Source organism: Neolamprologus multifasciatus, chromosome 20 (genome assembly GCF_963576455.1).
Source record: "Neolamprologus multifasciatus chromosome 20, fNeoMul1.2, whole genome shotgun sequence".
Lineage (NCBI taxonomy): Eukaryota > Metazoa > Chordata > Actinopteri > Cichliformes > Cichlidae > Neolamprologus > Neolamprologus multifasciatus.
In genome coordinates this window covers 5,927,169-5,950,146 of record NC_140458.1, presented here as the reverse complement: position 1 = coordinate 5,950,146, position 22,978 = coordinate 5,927,169, and the positions used below count along the sequence as shown (strand labels likewise).

Genomic DNA, 22,978 nt, shown 5'->3' with positions numbered 1-22,978 from the left:
TATTTTAAATTTGTTAGCTTACCATCCTTCTGCTACCAGAAGTCTTCGAATGCCACGATCCCGTCATTGATTTTCCTTTGAAGACATGATCAAAGAGACTCAGAAGAAACTGTTAAACTTCCTCTTTTCACCTTCACAGGTCTGTTTACCTGGCTAAGAAAATGTCTAGCGTTGGTGAGAGGACACAAAGGTCTGCTTAGTCATACTGAGAGACTAAAGAGCAGGGGCAAAGCTTCCAACTGTGGGAGGTTTCTGTGCTTTAAAAGTATTCCTCTAAATTCTTTGCAAAAAAATCCATTTACAGAAACCCTGTCTAATGGTCAGTGTCTAATAAAATGTGCTTCTTCAGCTTTTAAACCCTGTGCATCAGAGTGTTATTATATACTCAATACAAAGTGATACGAGGTTATGTTCCTATGATTTCTAAGAGCCATGTACACATATTGGACTTTCCATGAGAATTGTGCACTCCTTACACTTAGTGGCATAATAAGAGGCTTTTGTTTCCTGTTTCAGGTCCTGGTTAATGGCCTGTGTCATTTGAGAAAGGAAATGACTCGCTTGCTGCTTGGGAAACTATATGAGCTGGTTCACTACTTTATTTTGTGAAGCTCCCTGCTTTGTTATGCTATGAAGCGGGGCACAAAAATGTTCAGTACGGTCACTGATAAACGTGAGAAATAAGAAATATATATATATACTAGAATTCATGTATAAAATGTATAAAATGAGAGAAAATTGTTGAGCATAAATGTTTTTTCATTAGTGTAATTACGCTCATGTGGGGGTAATGTGTTAAAAAGCTCCCTCACCTTTCAATTCTTTAACTTCTTCACTTCTATTTGGTACATGGGGATCAGTCAGGCCCGGGAGCCGCCGCCAGTCCCCGTCTAGGCCTTCCCCAAACCGCAGCTCAATTCATGTCCAAGCCATTCACCTTTACCTACTTAAACGCTGTCAAACATAAAATGAGGATGTGGGCCCAGCTAGTGAATAAGACAGGATAAGATAAAGTTAGAACTTTTGTAAACCGTTTGTACAAAATCTGTTTGCTTCAGGAACACCTTTGACTTCCAAGAGCTTACAAAAGTAGAATGGGAAGCAGGATAGCTACCGGGTTCCCCTCCCTACAGAACGACCTCCTAGGACAGGGGTGGGGAACTCCTGCAGGTTTTAGATCTCACCCTGAAACGTGCAGGACACCGGCCCTTGAGGCCTGGAGTTCCCCACCCCTAGACCGCCAAAAATTAAAAATGATAAAGCTAATAGTCAGGGCTGGGTCAGGTAATCGTAAACCTCTCTGTAGCTGTGCTGAAAGCCTGGAGTGCTGTGGGATGTGTTTAATCCTTTCCTCGTGTGCTCTCCACTCTAATTGAGAGAGAGTTGAGATAACTGCCATAGTGTTGTCATGAGACATGCTTCCAACTGTAATGCATTAGTTTCTAATCATGATCCTTACACCAGCATGCCATCACATCGATTTAAGACCATATTTATTTGTTTATTTCTTTTCTACTCGCTGTAATGTGTGCTTCCACAATGACTTGTTAGTAAATGATTAATGATGTTTAATAAAAAGTGGTCCTCGTATAATGCGGTTCCAGTCGCTGAGCTTATCTTTACTCTGTGGTTGAGATCATTTAAAACTTTGAAAAGTATTGTGTTCACTTTGGAAAGCAATTAATCTCACTTTTATTTCAGTCGGAGATGTTCTTGTGGTTTCTTCGCTTCCAATCTAATCTTTCTATTAAAAAAGCAATAAAACTGGAGGCAGGGGTCCATCTGTCAAGGTGTTTATAATGTTGAATACGGGCCTTGAAATAACGATATCTGATACGATGCAAAGTGTAAAATTACATAACTGTCAGTCTACTAGAGATATTTTCAATCGCATACGTAAATTAAAGCTGCGATCCTTAACTGCAGAATCTGGAGAGGTGTTTATAGTCAGGTGTGAGTCGGGGGAGAGGTTGTCAGAGGTTGTTTTAACATATCCAATTGGTTGATAATACTTTTCCGCTGCTCAAGATCATTTAAAACCATGCACTTGAATCTGATAAATGATAATATTTTTACCACCAACCTCGGTGTGCTCTGGCTGCTTTTAAGCCTTTTAAGCCCACTGTGTGCTCACCAGAGTCGTTGTTATCCTGCTTAATAGAGCATTACTTTGAGAGGAAGCTGTTCAAGCTGAGCTCAAATTTTAGAAACTATCCAAACTACTTTACTCAACAGATGGACCACTACATCTGCCAAAAAAGGGTTTGAAATAAATCCTTGGGTTATTTTGAAACATGCAGTTTTTAGAGCATCCAGGTTGATGATTTCATATGTTATGGACTCGAGCAAACCCGTGCAGAAAGATGGTGTGTTTTAATGCAGTTATCTGAAAAATTATATGGCTTACTGTGTGGTCATTGCAGCTTTTATATCTTACGTTATGTGTATATTGTTTCTTTTTCAATTCCTTTCTCTCTGTTATATTTAGCTTATCTGTTGCCTTGTTTTAAAAGGTCTGTTTGTGAAGATGGATGACTCACCTTGCACAAACCACATGTACCAAAGCAGCCGTCAGCAGGGCTAACACAGAGAAACAGACAACCATTCGCACTTCTATGGGAAATTTAGAGTCATCAATTAACTTAACCCCGCTAACTGCATGTCTTTGCGCTGAGGGAGGAGTCTGAAGTACTACACAGGCCCTGGCCAGATTGTAGATTTAAACCCAGGTGGAGTCAATGTTTTAACAGAAGTTATAATAATTGCTTGCAAGTTAGCTTAAATAAATACTAATTAATAGGCAGTTCAATTCCCAGCGTCTTGCGTAACCAAAGGTGCTTACAATGTGCAGCCTTTAGTGGAAGACTGCATGTTTTTTACATGTAAAAAACATGCAGTGCATTGTTTGAAAAAACTGTGTGACCCGTTAGCTGTGGAAAGTAGGTTGGGGTCACAGAGACCTCCCACACATTTACACACTGTCATAAATTGTGTTCATAGTCTTCCACCCTGTGACAGCTGGCCCTGGTCTGTTGTACATTAATTCTCCTCTCTCTTCTTTTATTCCAGCACATACTGAGGTCATCTTTACCATTTTCTCACACTCAAAGAAGTTACAATATTGACACTTGCGCTGCCAAGTTGCAAAGACTTATGAGTGATCTCAGTCAAACAGACACAGCTGCGATTCTTTGGTGGCGAAATCACATTTTGGGCTGCTTTTTGTCAAATCCTGAAAATTATCCATCTGTTTATAAGCTACTGTCCGTGCAATTATCAACAGAGAATATTTATTACATAAAATATGTTACGTCAAGTAGTATAAATACACTGTGACTTGTGATTTCATTCAATCAAACATACGTTTGTAAAACTAAAGCTTTAGTCAGTGGATCCCAGCCATTTTGGCTTGCAGTAATCAGGTTGCAGTTGTTGATATACTGTTATATACTGTTGAAACTGTTAACACTCACTAAACTTCTACGATTTATAAGATTAATTTCAATAATTCTTGAGACCTCAAAAAACTGTAATAACTCTACAACCCAGCAGATTTATCTTGTGTGCTCTCAGCGAGGCCCAAATATTGTGAACTACTGCATTAAGCTATTTACATTAAGTATTTAAAAAATAGTGGCTTCATATATTAGCATATGTATGCGTGAAGGCGCAAAGTTTGTGTGCCGATGTTAATGCTACAGATTGTTGGTGACTTTTCCACACTTACGCATCCTCAGCAAACACTGACCAGACGCCTTTACTTTACGTGGTTGCTGCTGTAGTTCCTAAACACTTCCTCTTTGCAGTTATACCACTTACAAAAATTAGGGAGAGAAGATGTTTCTGGAGCTGACCTACTGCAGTGAGGACTCTTTCAAAGGACCAATACAGGGCAGACTGCATTTACAGGTGATTGATTTGATACACTTGCAGCAAGGGGGCAGAACACACCAAAATTGAAGGTATTCCCCAATATATTTATCCATATAGTGTATATTATTTATATTTAGTCTTGAAGAACAATATTTTAGTCCTAACGTGACACATTTTTACCTTAAAATTCTTCCTAGAAGAATTTTTTTTTAGCTTTCTTTTGTTGGCAAATGTTGTTAAATGATTTGAATATTTCTTTCAATAATGTAATCACTGCGGCAGATTGTATCTCACCTTGTTGCATTGGCTTCATAAACCTTCAGGCTAATTCTTCCAGAGAAAGGTTCTTATCCTGGTCAACTAATGAGAAAATTAGACGACCACTCTCATTTATCTCACCTACTCGCATTCAGTCTCTTAAATTATGCAAGGCTGGATAGATCATACAGAGCATTATTATGAGAAGCCCAAACAGTAATACCTCGAGTATGTTGCCATTTAGTCAAAACTGGTAATAACCAGAGATAATGAGTGTGATTCTCATTAGCTTCGAGGCCTTTGTCGAACTCAAACTGCAGAGGATTTTTTTAAATTAGTGTCACCAGGACCGCTACATGACCAGCATCAACTATTTGAAAGGACTGTTTAAAAAAAGCAAAGCCATTTTGGGTACTCTGTTGGCAATGAAACAATGCAGTTATGCGAGTAAGACGGCTTGTTTGTTTTGTTTGAATGGAAATAAAGAACTTATCCTTTTTTTGTTCATGTTCAAAGAATGCCTCCCACAGAGTATTTTTTCCTCTTTTCCCCTTCATAGTTGAAACTGTCGAGCCAAACAGTGGCCGAAAGGCTTTTAGTACTTTGTAGCAGTTCAATGTTAAAATGCCCGTTGATAAATGCAGAGACGCTTGGACACATTTAAATGATTACCAGCAGGCTTTATTCTTTAGAGCCACAAGCTTTTATAAAATCGATATTTAACTCTTGAAACGTAGTGGGTCCGTCTTCACAGTTATTGTGGGTACGAGTCAATTCTTATGTGCCGGGCAGTCTGAGTGATCGTGTCCTTGAGGTCAATTAGCCTTGAGGGAAATAATGAGTGTGGTGCCCCAGCTTTACCCTGCTGCTTAAGACCACTGCGGCCACACTTTGAAGACATTATTCACAAAGCATCATTTCATAGCTGTGAGTAAGAAAAACTTCCGGACTTGACAGAAAGCGCTGAGTTTATTTCACTTTGCAGAGTAATCAGAACTTTGGAGTGCTTTTCACATCAACCACCAAGACTCATCCTCATTAGAAGTGTAAAGATATCGAGGAATTGGTGATAAATGTTGGAGATGTGGGGGAGACGGAGCTAACCATTTCCACATCTTTTGGGACTGTAAAGTTATTCGCCAGTATTGGTCTCTAATCCATGATCATTTACAAAATGTTTTTTCATTTGTTTTTCCTTCAACTTTTGAGACCATATTTTTGTGCAATGTACCAGTGGATAAACTGAATTCCAACGACAGAAGACTCCTGGATATCCTTCTGGCCGCAAGTAAGCCTCTTACGAGAAGATGGCTTAAGCCTGAACCACCAACGATAGAAGACTGGATACATTCTGTACAAGAGATCTATACGATGGAAAAAGTGTCATTTTCTCTTAAACTTCAGAGGGATACCTTCTACGGAATATGGTCTAAATGGACAGACTATGTTAAGCATATGAGGTGTGATTTTGTATACGATGTTACAACCCTGAGTACTACGTAAACCTACCTGCCCTGCTGCCTTCTAACCCTAGTTTTTTCTTCTTCTTTTCTTTTCTCTTCTTTTTCTGTCTTCTTTATTTTTCAATTATAAGTTAAAATGTGACAGCAAACTACTGTTATGTTTAACAGCTGTCCCAATAAAAGAGATAATAATAATAAAGAAGTGGAATGTCGGATGTCTAAGATAGAAAGGGAAGACGCTACCTGAACTTCAGTTAAAGTAGATGTATAAACATAAAACTGCAGAAGTCTCACATACATCACCAACATCAGGAAATGAATGAAGGTAAATATGCAAAGCATGATGATAGATATACAAACTGACTGAAATGGGACTCTCAGCCATGTTGGTGCCATTAATGTGTTTTGGAACAAATAACATGGCTCGCTGTGAGGAACAGACTGTAGAATCATTTTTTGCTTCAGTTCTGTTGAGTGAACTTCTAATATCTCTTTTTCTACGCAGCTTTAATTAGCAGATGTGCGTCTGCCTACAACAATTTTCTCTAAAAATGAAAGTGAGACGCTGCACTGATTAAAACCTTTGAAGATACATTAAACTTGCATAAAATTGTGAGAAGATGTGAAATGATACTGTACTTGTCAGTTTTAACATGCACATACACTTAAAATAGCACATGCAAGTTTGGAAGTACACAATTTGAGACACAGCATGCCGTTTGGGTGTAGCTTTAATACTGTGCAAGAAAGTGATTAATTTCTTCACATGTACCCAGCCTAAAAGGTCCCTTTTATATTTTATCATGTGTGGTATCTAATGATCCTATGATACTATCAGGAAGTCACTATTCATTATCTGTAAAGATTTGGAGATAAAGTTGCCTTTGAGGTCTGCATTTTATTTTTAGGTACTTTTAGGGGTTCAGAGTGTCTTCAATGAAGGCTGGAAATTCAACCCTTAAATCAGTAAACCAAGGTGAAAATAATAATCATTGAGAGAAGTGATGAAGAGGTGTAATTTCAGAGAGTACATTAATTCTCAACAAAAAGGTTAAAAGTGTATCAGCAATTAGCAATCAGCAATCAGCAAGTGAACACCTGTAGACACAATCATTGTCAGTGCTGGATTGATGAAAACACTTCACTAAACATCCAGTTTAAGCATCCAATTCTTGTTTTATTGAACTCTTATTGTATCATATTTGGATGATGTTCCATACTAAGTCACCCGGTGCCTGCTGCTCACATGTATGAGAAAGCACAGTGTGTCTCAATCCTAATATACTTTGATTAATAATTAAAAATTGCAAATCCAACAAAGGTGGATTTGTTGCTACTGTGATTTCAGAATCTATTTAGGCCCCTTGTTTAAGCGCTGCAGCATAGCTGGAGCTCTCCTAGCACCCATAAACTGGCCCACTCAAGTGTCAAGCCAATATCTGCATATATTAAGACTTAGTCATGAAAAACAACAGGCTGTCTTTAATGGGAAAATAAAAATGCTCTGCAGACAAAGACTGCAACACACACATATTTTTAGCAGCATAGCCCTAAAGGTGACCGTGTTAGTCTGTTAATGACGTAAGCATCTGTGCCAAACAGATCCAACAGAATAAATGTTCATTTTTGAAGAAACACAGCTTTTTCTATGCTGGATGATTTTCTCTATGCTTTGACTTGGGTCAGTTTTATAGAATTCATTTGCTAAGTTTTATACAATAAAATAAAATAGCTGTGTATGATTCTGGATGGAAAAGATACAGGTAAATGAGGACGAATCAGAGACTCTTTAGGTAGGTCTTAAGGCTTAAGGCACCAGATTCACTCCTTTGTAAACTCTTGCATACTTGTAAACTTGTAAACCATGTAAAGCCACAAAACATACGAGTGCATTTTAGATCCTAACAGAATCTAATGATAGATATTGATGTCTGCGAGATTTAGATAACTAAAAGTCTGAGAAGTGGTTCAAACATTTATTACCAGTAAAGATTCCTGTAATGCTGCTTTCCTGGATTTACAAAAGCAGGTGTTAAAAATCCCCCAGTGAAACTATAAAGTGCTCTTCCAGCACTGCTCGACATACTTGTAATAGATTTTTATATGACTGGCTTAGTTTCCTCCATTGTTGACAATGTCACTGAATAAACACTCAGTCAAACAAATGTCTCCTCACTATACTGAGAGTCAATTTAAAATCACATTCATTCATTGCGGTCTGCTTATTTTAGAATCTAGTGTCATTATTCCTTCTTCTTTGATTCCTTTTTGCTGTACTACCTTCTCCGTTTTGTGTTTTTAGTTGACTTTTTCTTTAAGGTGGACAACACCCTTGCTCCTGTCACGTATGATCTGCCTTTTTTTGCAAACACATTTAGACCGTGCATCTTGTTTGGAATGTGCTAAATCAACAAACCTGACATTCTTCATAATCCCTGCTTGCACTGAAGCCCCTTTGTATCGCAGTCTTGAATATGGTGGCGCTTGTTAATCTTGAAACGATCACGTAACGCACAATACTCTGGTGTGCTACGGCGGATTGGCTCTGTGCAAACTGACGTGCAGTCTGGATTGCAACAGCGCACAGACATGATAATCATTTAACCTTGTTTGTTTGTTTTGAGAGGAGACATATCTCTTATGCCCCTCAGTATGAGACCGGCATTGTAGAAGGCGAGGTTATTATGAGGATATTATGATTTTTTTTGGCCACAGGGATTTCTGTCTCTTTTTCTTTCTAGGAAATGTTGTGAGTGTGCTATTTTCATTCCAGGACTGTATCACAATCTTTAGTTGCCTTCAGTCACCCATCTAACAGCAGCTCTAACAACTCTATTCTGAGACACAATAGCTCACAGGAATTACACCTGACCCTTTTCCTTCCAATATGTCTTTTTGAATAAAACATACTCAGCGCAACCATAAAATAATAGCACTTTTTACACACTGCAGTCACACATCGCTGAGGAACAAAATTGGACTCTTACATACAAAAAAAATGTGCACATTTATTTTTTTTCATCATCATCATAACAGAACCGAAGGGGGAATAATATGCTGAGATTGACTTGTCACATGTGGATATATGTTTACTTCTGCAGTTTCCATTTAAGTAGATAAATAAGGGATAATAGGTTTTGTGATCATTCTCAGTGGAGGTACCACATAGCAGAACTAAATAAATCAGAATGGATTGATTTTATGTTGTTTACTCTTTTGGATTTCATTTCCTCAGTCTCTTTGTTTATTATTTTTACAGATTTATTGATGACGTTTGGCTTTCACTTCTGGTGGTTATATGCTGCTAAAACTTGGCATTATCATCCAAAGGCAATTCAAAACAAGTATTTATTTAAGAAAAAAAAAACATAAAGGAAAATTGCATGTATATATTTGCTCCGGTTGCATTGAACATTCTCAGTATGAGCCATGCATTCCACCTCATCATCATACTTTTCCCACCACTTGTCTAAAATTGGACACCCTGGTGAGTGTGAGCCAGCCTACAACCGGCCCTCCCCTCCTCCCTCAGCCAAGTAACCCACTGGACAAATATAAACCTTTGCGTGAGTCTACAATCAAAAGACAGTGATTATTCTCATTTTAAAGGTGAAGGGGAAGTACGGCTCTCTCTAGATGGTGGTTGCCATGGATTTCTCTCAAAAGGTTTTGGTATAATGGCACATCCCACTTCTGATGTCAGCACTCGAGGAAGGGGAGGAAGAAGGATTCGAGAGAGAAAGCGAGAGTCGAGGGGAAAGGAAAGGGAAGGAGGGAACGAGGGAGGGAGGACGAGAGGAGGGGAGGCAGCCTGTTGCTCATGATTATCAAATAGCGTTCTCGTACTCCACAAGCCCAGTGCCTTTGCATAGATGGACCAGAGTTGAAGGAGGTAGCAGCAGTGCCTGAAAATACACTTCACATTTTCCCTCATGTGCATTCTTCTCATCGCCTTCGGGCTTCTTCAGCAAACTAACAGCTGCAGAGGAACTGATTTGAAAGCGCAGTGAGTATGAATTTTTTTGTTTACACGTTTTTAAACTTAATGCTTGTTGTATAGAAAAAAATAAACAATACTCCTTAGTTGTAAGTGACACTTTGGGAGTTTTTCTCATTCATGCATTCGGTGTTTAAATTCCAAATCATGTATGTAAATTGCTGCTTCCTCAGGCTTGATATTATAACTGTGTGCGCCATGTGTCTACCTGTTAGTGTTTTCGTAGGTCACACTGATGTGCTGTCAGTATTTCTTTTAAAGTAACTTGAAGGGTGCATCAGCAGTGTCAGTTCTAATCAGATTGAACTAATTAATGGTTTCCTGTGAAATCCACTTTTCATTAAACGAGGAATTATCTGTCTCGAACAGATGACCGAGGCTTGCATGCCCGATGCGCTGCATGTACGCCATGGTAACAAGGGTGCAGCAGCATGACACTGTATGATGTGTAAACATTTACTGAGACAGGGTTCGATGCAGAGACAGATTTTGTCTGGCGTGCTCTCTGAGGAGGGACATATATTTGATACATATATACATTATCTTTGCAGTGTCCTTTGAAATTAAAAACACTTTTCAAAATCTAATTTTACACTGAAAATCAATGCAAGGGAAACTTTTGAACGTGGGAACAACTTCAAGTCGTCAAACAGCGTATCGCAGCTTATGTTTCTGTCAGTGAACCCATATGAGATCAGTTCAAACACAGCACGTGGTTTCATTCTGAAGAGGATTTTAGATAATGGCCCATAATGTGATTAGAGTCCGCAATGCAAATCCCTCTTTGGAGACCTCGGAGCAGTGATATATGATATGTAATCCATCATCTCCTCTCCCTCCACCAGGTAATTGTGACTCTAATGAGATGAACTAATGACTTTTCCTATTCTAATAACTAATAGTGTCTCTCTTATTCTACTCCACAAAAAAGATCCATAAAGTAATTATAGCATGCTTCTCAGGTGCTTTTATGTTTAAGGTGCTTGAGAGACATCTCCTGATCTGCTGTTTCCCTGAGCACCAGTGGGTACCCAAAGAGATCTGCAGCCAGGGCTCGGACTCAATACAAATCGGGCGATGGATGTGCTTTGAAAGTGTAAGTAAGAAAAAGTCCTCGTCTTTCCTTCTGAAGTCTTCTATCTGCACAGACTTAGATGTGAATTTAGTCCATCTTCTAAAACGATGGAAACCCTTGGCTCTTTCATGTTCTGATTTGACTGTTTAGGTTTTTAACCAGTTCATGCTGTGGTAAAATGTAAAAATACAACTAACTTAACCAACACACAGATGTCCTTTGACAAGAAAGCTTTTATTTTCTACACTCAGCACTGACCATCAAGTGTCTAATTTCCCACTTAAAGGACAACTGTTAGTTTACAGTCCATTTATACGATCTCATCAGCTTATTTTAAGTTGAGTTGAGTTCTTCTTTTTTTCCTTGCTGATCTTTTAATCGACCGGTGCGAGCACCTTCTGTCACTTCAGCCTGCAGGGACTTGCGCTGCGCCCTAGCGCAGAGGTCTTTTGAAACACTCTGTCCAAAGTGACAGACAGTCGGGTCTTCTCTGCGGTGAGGTTGCGATGCCCGCACACATGCTCGCTGTCTTTTATCTGCCGCTTGTGAAAAACAAATTATTTACACAGCCCTGAAAGATCAGGTGGTCGGATGATTGCAGCTCGACAGGAAAAGGGCAGCAAGAGATGAAAAGTGAGTATCGGTTAATGCACGCAAACGATGCAGAGAACTTAATGTTATGCAATCTTTATATAATCAAGTTAGATGAGCACTCGCAAATGGTGAGAGCGTGCAATCATCCACTCGGGAAAATTCCTGAGATGAAAAAGAAAAACACATGCTGTCGTTATACATCGGATGTGAGTGATGGGTGTAAAGTCGAGGTGTTTTGTGTGCTGACTAAATATTGTGTGTCACAGTTTGTCAGGGATCAGAGGACGGGAAGTGCTGAGGCATAATATGGAGCAGTGAGGTAGAAGCCTAGAGAGTCGGCGGGCAGATCGTTTCTGGGGAATAGAGCCCTTTAAAAAGGAAGGACGGGCAGAGGACAGATTGGAAAATAAACTGTGGACAGAAAATGACAGAGGTGTGATGCTTCTCATTTGCTCTTTGTTACACAACATTTTATTCCAAGCGAGACATGAAGAAGTACTTGAATTGCATTTCAATAATTGACTTTTAAGCTTTTTAAAACGACATTTTTATAAAATGAAAGGTGGTTTATTTTACAGATGCATTTTATTCTGTTGCTGCTTTGCACTCCAGTTGAATTGAACAGTGAACAGGATGAAAAAGAGTGGCCATTAGTGCTGAGATAGCTCATTACTGAAACATATTCTGCACAGAATACTTCTGTACCAAGTAGCGAGCAGCGCACTGTGGTGGACCACAGACAGAGTTGGGGAGACATTTATTGCCCTGGAGCTATACTGTAGCTTCTTCCAGGGTTCTCGGCATGCATTAATACCACCCACATCCGACAAAAAAGAAACACTTTTGTTTACAACTATTCCTGCTTGAATTACTGTAAGGAAAGGTCTTCGGGGTAGGATTGCTTCTGGCATGCCTGACTGTTTCAGTGTTTAACCAGATTTCAGAGAGAGAGAGAGAGACAGTTGAGTCTTGGCAGCTCTTGCCGTCCATTTCTGGAAACACCATCCTCTTATAGTCCATTAGAGAACAGTGAGCTGTTAAGGGAATAGGAGCAGAAGTGGTTGTTGGGGAGAACAAAAGGAACATTGTGTGGTTTAAATGGTCATTAAGCCTGAGAGGACATGACTGACATGACTTCATTGTCAGGTGACATGCGTTTTTCTGCAACATCTTTATAGAGAGCATTTATTTTACAGCACGTTATTGCTTTAAATATGGTTGAGGGGCTACATGCAAGAAAATAAGACCGAACTCTACACTTTGAACAGCTGCCACTGGAAAGCTTAGAGGTTTAGATTTTCATCAGAAACACTGACAAAAATTCGATACTCATCAAATTACCATGTGTCTGTATTTCACAGAATGATTCAAGCTGAATTGCAAATCTTTGATTCAGAGACAGATTGGTAAAATCTGTCTTACACAGAACTTCCAGCAATATGGAGATATGCAGCAATAAATAGTCATCGCTAAGTAAACTATTTGTATCTCTTTGCGGGGACAAACACATAGACACTCTTCAGATGTTCATTTTTACTATTAAATTTGAATATGAACCACCCATACTGAACAAATTCTTTAACACATGCCTCTGCAGGCCGGTAAAGAGAAAATAACAGACAGATCTCAACTGTTACAACACATTTCCTTATTTTTAAAAGGCTTACAATTTATTTAGTTTTTAATTGCTCTTTGATTTTGTGGTCTTGATTACTACTGGGCTCTTTAAAATGATCTCAGTCAATATTGGTGGTATTAAAAGTCTCCAAAGACTCTTGAGGAGGGAACCATGGGAAATGCATGCACAATACTGTCAGGCAACTGAGACTCACAACCCAGTGACTCACCAGGCAATCTGGAGAACATGCCCTGTGGCTTAGCTGTGATAACGCTGGCACAGAAAGAGGCCAGACCTCAGCCGATCTGGTGGGGAGAACAGCCTTCGCTGTCTTTGCAGCGTTTCATCTCTCCTTCTCCTTCTAGACTTTGTCCCCCAGAGGAAACATCAGAGGCGCAACATTGCACGGAAAAGGAAAACAAAACAAAACAAGAGTTTAAAAAAAATGCCCCTGTGACTGCGGAGATGGAAAAGCACAATCGGTTTAAAGGCAAAGTGAGAAATCAAACAGCCTCAAGGGGTTAAGTGTGATTTAATCTAGTAGGAGAGTGGCGTAGGCTTGTGCACATCCACACCGGCGAGGCATTGTAGGCGTGTTGATAACCTCCACCGCATGGAGGGAGAGTGTGAGAAGAATCAAAAAGGAGGGATTTTGCACTTTTTGAAAATTTCTTTTCATTCTTGTGTTTGGCTTTTGTTTAATGGTACTACTGTTTATTTTGCAGGCAGCGTTTATATTAAAAAAAAGTGGGAAGCGATTGAATCTGAATCTGCTGATGGCCTACATGATTTCCCTGACTGCACTGGGGTTTTATTATGATCTGACCTCAGGGGTGACGAGTCCAATAAAAGCCAAAAATCTATATTATCAGGAAGTTAATGCAACAAAGCAGAGCACTGGAGGGAAAAGCTTCGGGTGGGTTTGCTCTGATTTCAGGGGTGAAAGATGGTGCTGACTGTAATCAGTGGCTCACACAGGCTGACAATGCAGGTGCCTAATAACCATTCAGTCGACACATTCACATCCCCATTTTAGAGTCCTTACTCAGAATTTGGCCAGGCAGCAATCCAGGCACTGACATTTTAATTTCTAACTGGCTAACCCGCCTCCCCCTAAATCACTGTAATTGATTAAATTAGTTTGGACAGAGGCCACAAGGCCGTCACTGCACTGGTGATAAAGTGGTGATAAAGTGGTAAACATTTTCCATTTCCTTCTCTTTCTTATTGTAAGGTAGCGCTGCTCCTCATCTCGTGCTCGTCTCTTGTTCTGCCGGAACAGCCTGCATAACTGTGTGATTGCACGTTAGTACACACACACCTCAACCGACACCTAACTGCGTTTTAAAGCCTCCCGCTCTAAATGTGAGAGGGCCAGAAATAGCACAGACGGATTATTAAGTGTGTTTGAAAGCAGCCTCTTCAGTATCTGTAGGATAACAGTTACATCAGTGAATTACTGAGTCAGTACAGCATCACTGGGTGACAAATCTTTATACAAAAATGTGAGGAGTTAAATAGTTGCCCCCACAAATGTATACTGTTAAGAGTTTAACATTTAATCATGATCTGTTACTTCAGCCAAAAGAAACTAATGCCTCATTGTTATTTGTCCTCCTTTTTAAATTAAAGTAACAGTACGACTTTGGGGTAAATACATGGAATCAAGTCTTGAAATGGGGACACAGTTAGTCAGGCTCACTCCACAGTTACATAAATCCACATATTGTCCCCCAAGGCTTAGTTTATTCCACTCAAAACATATGACAAGTTAAGCTGTTGTCGCCAAAGCATTGTTTCCCCTTCTTTGTCTCCTCATGTTAAGTAAAGTTGAACAGTGCCTCTCTGTCACTCCATAATTAACACAGAAACCTCAGAGTGGCATCAGTTTTGCCATTAAACTGAGGACAAATTCTATTTTAGAACGTATAATACAGTAAATATAATCTCATGCAGCAAAGCAGGGTTGAATTTCTGTTTATGTCCACCAGATATCTTTGCCCCCTAGTGGCCATTCATTGGCTAATACAGCTTACCTCTCCAGCGTGGGGATTTGCATCTTGCGGCTTTATAGCAGGGTGGATTCACCGAGACCAGTGTGAGTGATCGAGCCAGACACCGGAAGGAGATATCAGCAAATATCGTTCAACGACCAGAATACTATTGTTATGCTTGAATGAGTGGAAATAAACAGTATGCAAATTAACCTACAGCAATATGTAAATGTCACCTCAGTTCATTCTCTTGTAAACTTATGCAATTGACTAAACATTTACCTCAAGGCAGAGCAACAGCAATAAATATTATCATTGTCATCATCATCATACTTTCTTCACTTATTGTTGTTGCAACAATATTCCTCGAGGTTCATGTTTAGTAAATTAGATAAGGAAGCAAACAGAAGCAATAATATCAAGTTAAAATAGGTAAAATAGTAAAAAAAGAAAAGAAAAATATTTGCTGTAACATTAAAGTAGTAATAAGAAAAGTAGGAAAACGCTAATAAAATATAAACGTTTTCCAATGGCGCTGTTCTAAAAGGGACAAGATAATAAACTAGAGTGCACTATGACAAAATAAATGTTGAAAGACATTTTTAAATTATGGCCTTATAAAACCAAGAAAGACTTTATTTACAAATGCCTACAGCTGCAGATTCCTGTAAACCCTGAGGCACAGTGCTCTGCGGCGCATAGTTATTAAAAGCTACCGCTTCATGACTTCAGTGTGGCTCAAACTTCAGCCCGAGGCTCGAACAAGCAGGAAACACCATCCAAGTGGGGAAACGCGCATATTTTAATCTATTTAATCATCACACTTTTAAAAGAAGAATATTAAATTTTTATTACAAGTCAGTGTGACATATTTAATGGAAGTAATGTTAATGAAAACAGTCTTCTAGGATTTCACTAATATGTTTACACATATTAATATTATGCTCGCTGGAGTTTCCCCGCTGTAGCTTTACAATATCCGAAAAGTGTGTTGGTGGTAGAATGTTTCACGCAGCTTTCTTGCTTTCATTTCCACAGTGAGTGGGCTGTTCTGCAGGCAGAGATTGTTTACATATTGCTCTGCTTTTCTTATAATTTCACGTATCCATTTGAATCATAATGCAAACAGTCTGAGTGCCTCCTGCTGCAGCAAAGTGCATTGTGATGGTATTCATTTAGTAAGAGTGTACTGCTCAGCATGTTGGCAGGTGAACTTCTCACAGTGATATGATGATTTTAACTGACCTGGACACCATGACTTTTTTGTCTCAAGCTTCCTTATAATTGTCTGTGAAGGTTCTCAGTCATCCAGGTCATCGTAGTCAAAGGAGCTTGCAAAGAAAAGCGTCTGGACTTCTTTAAGTTACTTGAAGACGTTTCACCTCTCATCCGAGAAGCTTCTTCAGTTCTAAGGTCAAATGGTGGGGAGTCCCAGATATAAACCTAGTGGGAGTTTCCCCCCACAGAGGGACAAAAGGACCCCCTGATGATCCTCTAATCGCTTGAGCCAAGTGAAACTGGGTGTGGGTCCCAATCAGCCAGAGTTTCGGGTGAGTTCATTGTGAAACCTGGCCCCACCTTATCATGCGAATTCCTGAGGTCAGTTGGCCCAGGATGTGAGTGGGTGTTAAGGCGTCTGGGGAGGGAACTCAAAACTGGATTATAGATGGCAGAGAGTTGGTGTCGTAAACCACCGCCTCTGTTCAAAGATAGTCGCTCACAGTGGACATAGATGCTTCTTTCACTCCTCTTTCAAACCATCTGTCCTCTCTGTCCAAAATGTGAACATTGGCATCCTTGAAAGAGTGTCCTTTATCCTTAAGATGCAGATGGACAGCTGAGTCTTGTCCTGGAGAGACTGGAGACAGGACAAGACTTCTGAAACGTCTTCAAGTAACTTAAAGAAATCCAGACGCTTTTCTTTGCAAGCTCCTTTGGCCTTCTTTATAATTGAACCTCATAACTTTGTCTGTTGTTTGCATTTTACTCTTTGTCAAATAATAATGGACTTTTCTTTCTCTGCGTGTATTACTAGTCTGTGTAATACTGCTGACTGTACCTTGGTCAGGACTCTGTTGCTAAAGAGATTTTTAAACTTTGCTTTTTAATTCGTTTGGCCGATTGTGTCAAACCTGCACTGGTGCACTAACTTCAGACTCTCTATTGTTTCTGTGAAGGTGACAGTGTGTTGATGGGAGGTTGAGCACAGGGATGTGAGCGGACTGGTAAAGATGACCCTGCTGGCGGGTGATGGCTCTGACTATGACTACAGTGCCCTGAGCTGTGCCTCTGATAACTCCCTCAACCCTCCCATCCCACAAGAGAAGGAGGCTCACAAGGGAGCCTTCTATAAAAGGGCGCAGCCTGCCCCTGATTTCAGCACCATCCACGATAACACACTCCTGTCCAGTGCCCGTAAACTCCACGCCATTATCAACGTGGGTGGCCTGCGTTACCAGCTGCCTTGGACCACCTTAGAGGACTTCCCCTTGTCGCGTCTGGGCCAGCTGCACCTCTGCAGCAGCTTCGACGAGATTATGCGCATCTGTGATGACTATGATGTCACACACAACGAGTTCTTCTTTGACCGCAGCCCCTGTGCCTTCCGTAACATCCTGACCTTTCTGCGGGCGGGCAAACTGCGGTCCCTCAGGGAGATGTGCGCCCTCTCCTTCAGAGAGGAGCTGCTGTACTGGGGGGTTCCAGAGGAGAGCCTGGAGTGGTGCTGTCGCAGGCGTCTGCTGCAGCGCATGGAGGAGTTTGAAGCCATGGAGAGAGCAGAGGAGGAGGAAGAACTCCTGGAGGATCTGCTGGATTCAGACAGCGGCCAAAGGGGACGCGCGGCTGAATCTAGACTCAGTCGGTGCATGGCTAAGCTGAGGGACATGGTGGAGAGGCCTCACTCTGGCCTTCCAGGGAAGATCTTTGCTTGTTTGTCTGTGCTGTTTGTCACCATCACTGCCATCAACTTATCCATCAGCACCATGCCGGCCATGAGGGAGGAAGAGGAATTGGTGAGTAGAAACGCGACGTTTAACACAGCACATGAAGATTAAAATGATATAAAAAGAAGAGGTTATAAGACTACAAAAGCAAAACAAAACGTATGGTTTCTGTGAGGTACAGTTGGGACAACAACAGGTTTTGTCCCAAAGCTTCTGAGGCTCTTACAGCTGATAAATGTGGTTAATATTGTTATGATATCCAATTTTTTCAAAATAGCTGCCCAGAGACTCAATTTCCAGTGTCTAAAATGAAAGAACTGCTTAGCTGAGGTTAAATTAATGATTAATCAATTATCTAAATGGAGACAGAAGAAGCAGAAAAGTAACTTGTGCCTAAATATAGCTCATTTTTGAAGTATTTGTATTAATAAGGAAAAAATGAGAATATCACAGACTTTGCAAATCGAGTCATTTCATTCTAAATTTGACAAACATTTCAAATATAAGAATTTATTTTGAAACCAATATAGTTAAAACAGTTCACCAAAACTTGTACTCTGTTTCAATTTCATTTCTATTTATATATTTTTAATTCATTTTAATGTATTCGTCATTAAAAGTGCTTTGCACAGCCACAATACATAAAGAGATGCCACCATACTGACAATGAATATGTGAACCCAGCAGGTTTATGTCATTTTTTCTATCCATCCTTTTTAAACTGATGTATCCAAAGGGAAAAAAAGAGGTTATGTGCTTTAAAAAAAAACCTCAGCCATTAAAGAAAATGCTAATAATGTCACGTCATTTTAAAACCTCATCCCAGTAAGAGAAGGAAGGCTGCTGAGAGAGCCACAATTTTTTTTTCCCAGATTAGAATAAATGTTTGAAGACGTCTCAGGCTGCTTTCATGAAATGCTTCCATTATTATGTCTGACTTCAATCACAAACATAATTAGCACCCCAGCCTTTTTAGTCAAATCAAAGGAAAATTGAATATCCGAGCCACACACGTAATCTTGTCGCAGAGTAAAGTGCAAACAGGTTTTGAATTAATTAATCGATTTGTCGTGGAAGCTTTTGTGAAAATTAAAAAAAGCAGGCTTTTGATAGAAGTGCAGATTGACTGCAAACGCTTTGATTTCCACTGTGGGGGGAAAAGTTTGTGTTGTTTTTTCTTTCTTTCTGTTTTAAGTTGTTCAGATAATCAAGTGCAGATACAGTAAGTGTGGGAAATGGTTGGAGTGCAAATGTTCGCTCCTGTACAGTGAGACATTAGCTCAGGAGTGAGGGAACTCCAGGCCTCGAGGGCCGGTGTCCTGCAGGTTTTAGATGTGTCCTTGATCCAGCACAGCTGATTCAAATGGTTAAATTACCTCCTCAACATGTCCTGAAGTTCTCCAGAGGCTAATCAAGTGAACTAATCAAGTGATTCAGGTGTGTTGAGCCAGGGTAATATCTAAAACCTGCAGGACAACCGGCCCTCGAGGCCTGGAGTTGCCCACCCCTGCATTAGCTGCAGATGAGTTAAACATCACCTCTGTCACACTGTTAAACCAATAACTGCCTAAGAAAACGGGGGAGGGGAAAAAAGAAAAAGAAAATTGAAAAAGGAAATGAAAAGATGCTCGTTGTCTGATTTAGTCACTGATACATTCATCTGACACCCTTGCACTGTATTCTCACTTGAGAGTCTGAATTCATTTGTTTTTAAAATAAAGCGCCAATGATCTCATTCTAACAGCTCCTCAACAAGACGACAAAGCCTTGCATTAACAGTACACAAGTGTTTCAGGTTATCTGGAGTTTTCAGGTGGTCAGGCCACTTCCTCCTCTGTGGGAGTATGTTTCATAATAATGATATTATTCCCTGATATGGACTGCATTCAGCGGCTATCGCAGTATGTGCTTTGAAATGCTTTGAACCGTATTTCAACCACGCACTGAATCATGAAGAAAAATACACTGCTTCTGGAAGTGTGGCGGTATCATTTTAGACGCTTTGACCTAAGATTTAGTGCCTAATGACATTACTTTTTTTTCCCATAACCAAAATTGGTGGTTTGATCTGTAATGAGCAATTATTTTTATTTTTTCATTGTCTTGGCTGCCGTGCTGAGGGCTGCAGACTCCTACCGCTGTTTAGCGTTTGAATTTCACACTGAGGTGGCTCCCTCTAGTGATTCGACCTCATCTACATGCTGCTGACCACATTTTGTTTCTTTCCTAAACAGGGGACCTGTTCCCAGATGTGCTATAATATCTTCATTGTGGAGACTGTGTGTGTAGCCTGGTTCTCCCTGGAGTTCACCCTGCGCTTCATCCAAGATCGCAGCAAGCTGACCTTCCTCAGACAGCCCCTGAACCTGATTGACGTGGTAGCAATCCTGCCGTACTACATTACACTAGTGGTGGACAGCACTTCCAAAGGAGAGAAGAGGCTGGGCTCAGGCAACACCTACTTGGACAAAGTGGGCTTGGTGCTGCGTGTGCTGAGGGCCCTGCGTATCCTCTACGTGATGCGCTTAGCTCGCCATTCCCTGGGCCTGCAAACTCTAGGCCTGACAGCACGCCGCTGCACACGGGAGTTTGGACTGCTACTCCTTTTCCTGTGTGTGGCGATCGCACTATACTCCCCCCTGCTGTACTTGATTGAGAATGAAATGGCCACCACACAGGAATTCACAAGCATCCCTGCTACCTACTGGTGGGCTGTCATCACCATGACAACAGTGGGCTATGGGGATATGGTGCCAAGGAGCATCCCAGGTCAGGTGGTGGCTCTGAGCAGCATCCTAAGTGGCATCCTCCTCATGGCCTTTCCTGTCACCTCCATCTTCCACACATTCTCACGCTCCTACGTGGAGCTGAAGCAGGAGCAGCAGAGGCTCCTGCAGAGGAGGACACACTTTCTACTGCGGAGCCGCATGGCCGGGCTAGGCAGCAACCTGTCCTTAGAGAGCGACATGCTCTTCCCTATTGGGTCGTCTGACACGAGAGAAATGGATGACTGAGACTGCAGGACAACTGAGGACATGAGCGAGTCTAGAATAGGATGAAGGAGATAACGCATGGGATTGAATGTGTAACTAAAACAGGAAGAGAGGCTGACATTCGATGGATTGGCTGGTTGAAAGGAGCATCAAAAAGTGAGACACAGAAGAGACAGAGATTATTTTTTCTTCCCAAAAATGCAGCTTGATTTGTAGCAGTGTACACTTAAAGAAAACGACGAAGAGATGAGAGAGAAAATAAGAACAGCAAAAAAAGGATCTCTTTATTAAACGCATATAAGAGCAAACGTAAGTCCAGCTGACAAAAAAGATAAAATACGCATAAACCTCGAGCTTACCAGTGACCTGTAGTGTTAAAACAGTCATATTCTGAAACATGTGTTTATGAACAGAAGACACGGCTGAAGAGCACAGTCACGGCTTCACATCATTCAACAACATTGTGATGTTTTTTTTAATCTCTGGTTTCAGTGGATTTGCTGATGTTGTGTGCTCTCGGGACAGTGCCAGTTAACTGAAGATGCTGTTTGCTTTTGTTAAGTCCCAAAGATATAAACTCCTTCCCAACTAAAATGTGACTCTTGATCAACTCATTATTTTCTAACTGCTTTGAAAACATTGAAACTTATGTTGGGGTTCCTTAATAATACTGTGGCACAGCCAGCATCTACACATTACTTATGATGTCCTAACTGTCTTTCTTCTACACTTTGGGGTTCATATGCAATTTTCGAACACGTTCTGGAAACAGCATTATTGTGCTTGTAGTTACTGCATTTGCTGTGCATAGCTGTTTATAAACTATATCTCACTTTAAATTGGATTTGAGTGGAATCTCTCCTTTTTTCTGTTGATGATTCATTGATGCCTCTTGTTTTAACTTCAACTTTTCACTTTAGAAACAGGGAAAGGAAACTGTTTTACTAAACTGATGCCTAAAGACATCAACCATGGGAACCAGACTCTCTTGGTGAACTTCTCTTTCCAGACTGTAACGGTTATATTTTTATAAATTGATATTCCAGTCTCATCTATTCGGTTACTGATGGTGGTTTTCAAACTGTGGGCCATAGGCAGTTTCACTGCAGGTGGCATGTGGACGATTAGGGTAAATATATGCAATGAAACATCAGTGAAAATGTTGTGATGCTAAATTTATTATTTATTTAGTATTGACTCTCCGATAATACATACAGAAAAAAACCAACAATCAAATAACCCCCTCTGAGCAAGCACTTTGGCGACAATGGGAAGGAAAAACTCCATTTTAACAGGAAGAAACCTCCGGCAGAACCAGGCTCAGGGAGGGCGGGGCCATGGGGTGAGAGAAGGAAGACAGGATAAAAGACATGCTGTTGAAGAGAAACATAGATTAATGACAAGTATAATTCAATGCAGAGAGGTCTATTGACCCATAGTGAGTGAGAAAGGTGACTGAAGAAGAAATACTCAGTGCATCATGGGAATCCCCCAGCTGTCTACACCTATTGCAGAATAACTAAGGGAGGATTCAGGGTCACCTGATCCAGCCCTAACTACATGCTTTAGCAAAAAGAAACGTTTTAAGCCTAATGTTAAAAGTAGAGATAGTGCCTGTCTCCTGAAGGCAAACTGGAAGCTGGTTCCACAGAAGAGGGAACCATTCTACTTTTAAATACTCTTGGAACAAGTAAGTCTGCCATGTCAGAGCGAAATGCTCTAATGGGATTACATGGTACTGACATAAATGCAGTGATGAAACACAAAGAGGTAAAAGGCAGTGATGGACTGTCTGAAGTAATGAAGTATTTGTCTGTTATATTCTATTTATGCGCTTCCTTTTCACCTACTTAATACAGTAATACCTTTCTCTGCAAATTATACTTCTTGCTACATTATAGCCGTCTTACAGCTAGATACATTCTTTATTAATATTTTCATACAAAATCTACAGATTACAAAATAGAAGAGAAAAAAGGCAGGGCAGTAGCTGCACACTAACCAAGGGCTGTATTTGGAGCACCTATACAACTGGTGCAGTTCGACAACAGTTTGGTTGGTTGCATTCAATGCACTCGATCGCTAAAGTGGTTCTAATAAGGTGTTTAGTACGTGCATAACATAGGTTTAAGTAAATTTACCTCGACATCACTCATCTAAAATGCTGG

At 40.4% G+C, this 22,978-nt stretch overlaps 1 protein-coding gene across 3 annotated transcripts; it reads left to right on the top strand.

The window, feature by feature from the left end:
- The first annotated feature begins 8,157 nt into the window (after positions 1-8,157).
- Positions 8,158-22,132, top strand: kcng1 (potassium voltage-gated channel, subfamily G, member 1). Of its 3 annotated transcripts, none has more exons than XM_085145821.1 (4): positions 8,158-9,600; positions 10,571-10,687; positions 17,050-17,886; positions 20,052-22,132. In XM_085145821.1, exons 3-4 carry the CDS (start codon positions 17,104-17,106, stop codon positions 20,829-20,831), a joined length of 1,563 nt encoding a protein of 520 aa, XP_085001947.1. In that variant the 5' UTR covers positions 8,158-9,600; positions 10,571-10,687; positions 17,050-17,103; the 3' UTR covers positions 20,832-22,132. The 3 variants fall into 3 exon arrangements, with proteins under 3 accessions (XP_085001947.1, XP_085001945.1, XP_085001946.1); XM_085145819.1 differs by having other exon boundaries at positions 10,554-10,687; XM_085145820.1 differs by having other exon boundaries at positions 8,158-10,687.
- The last annotated feature ends 846 nt before the right edge of the window (positions 22,133-22,978 follow it).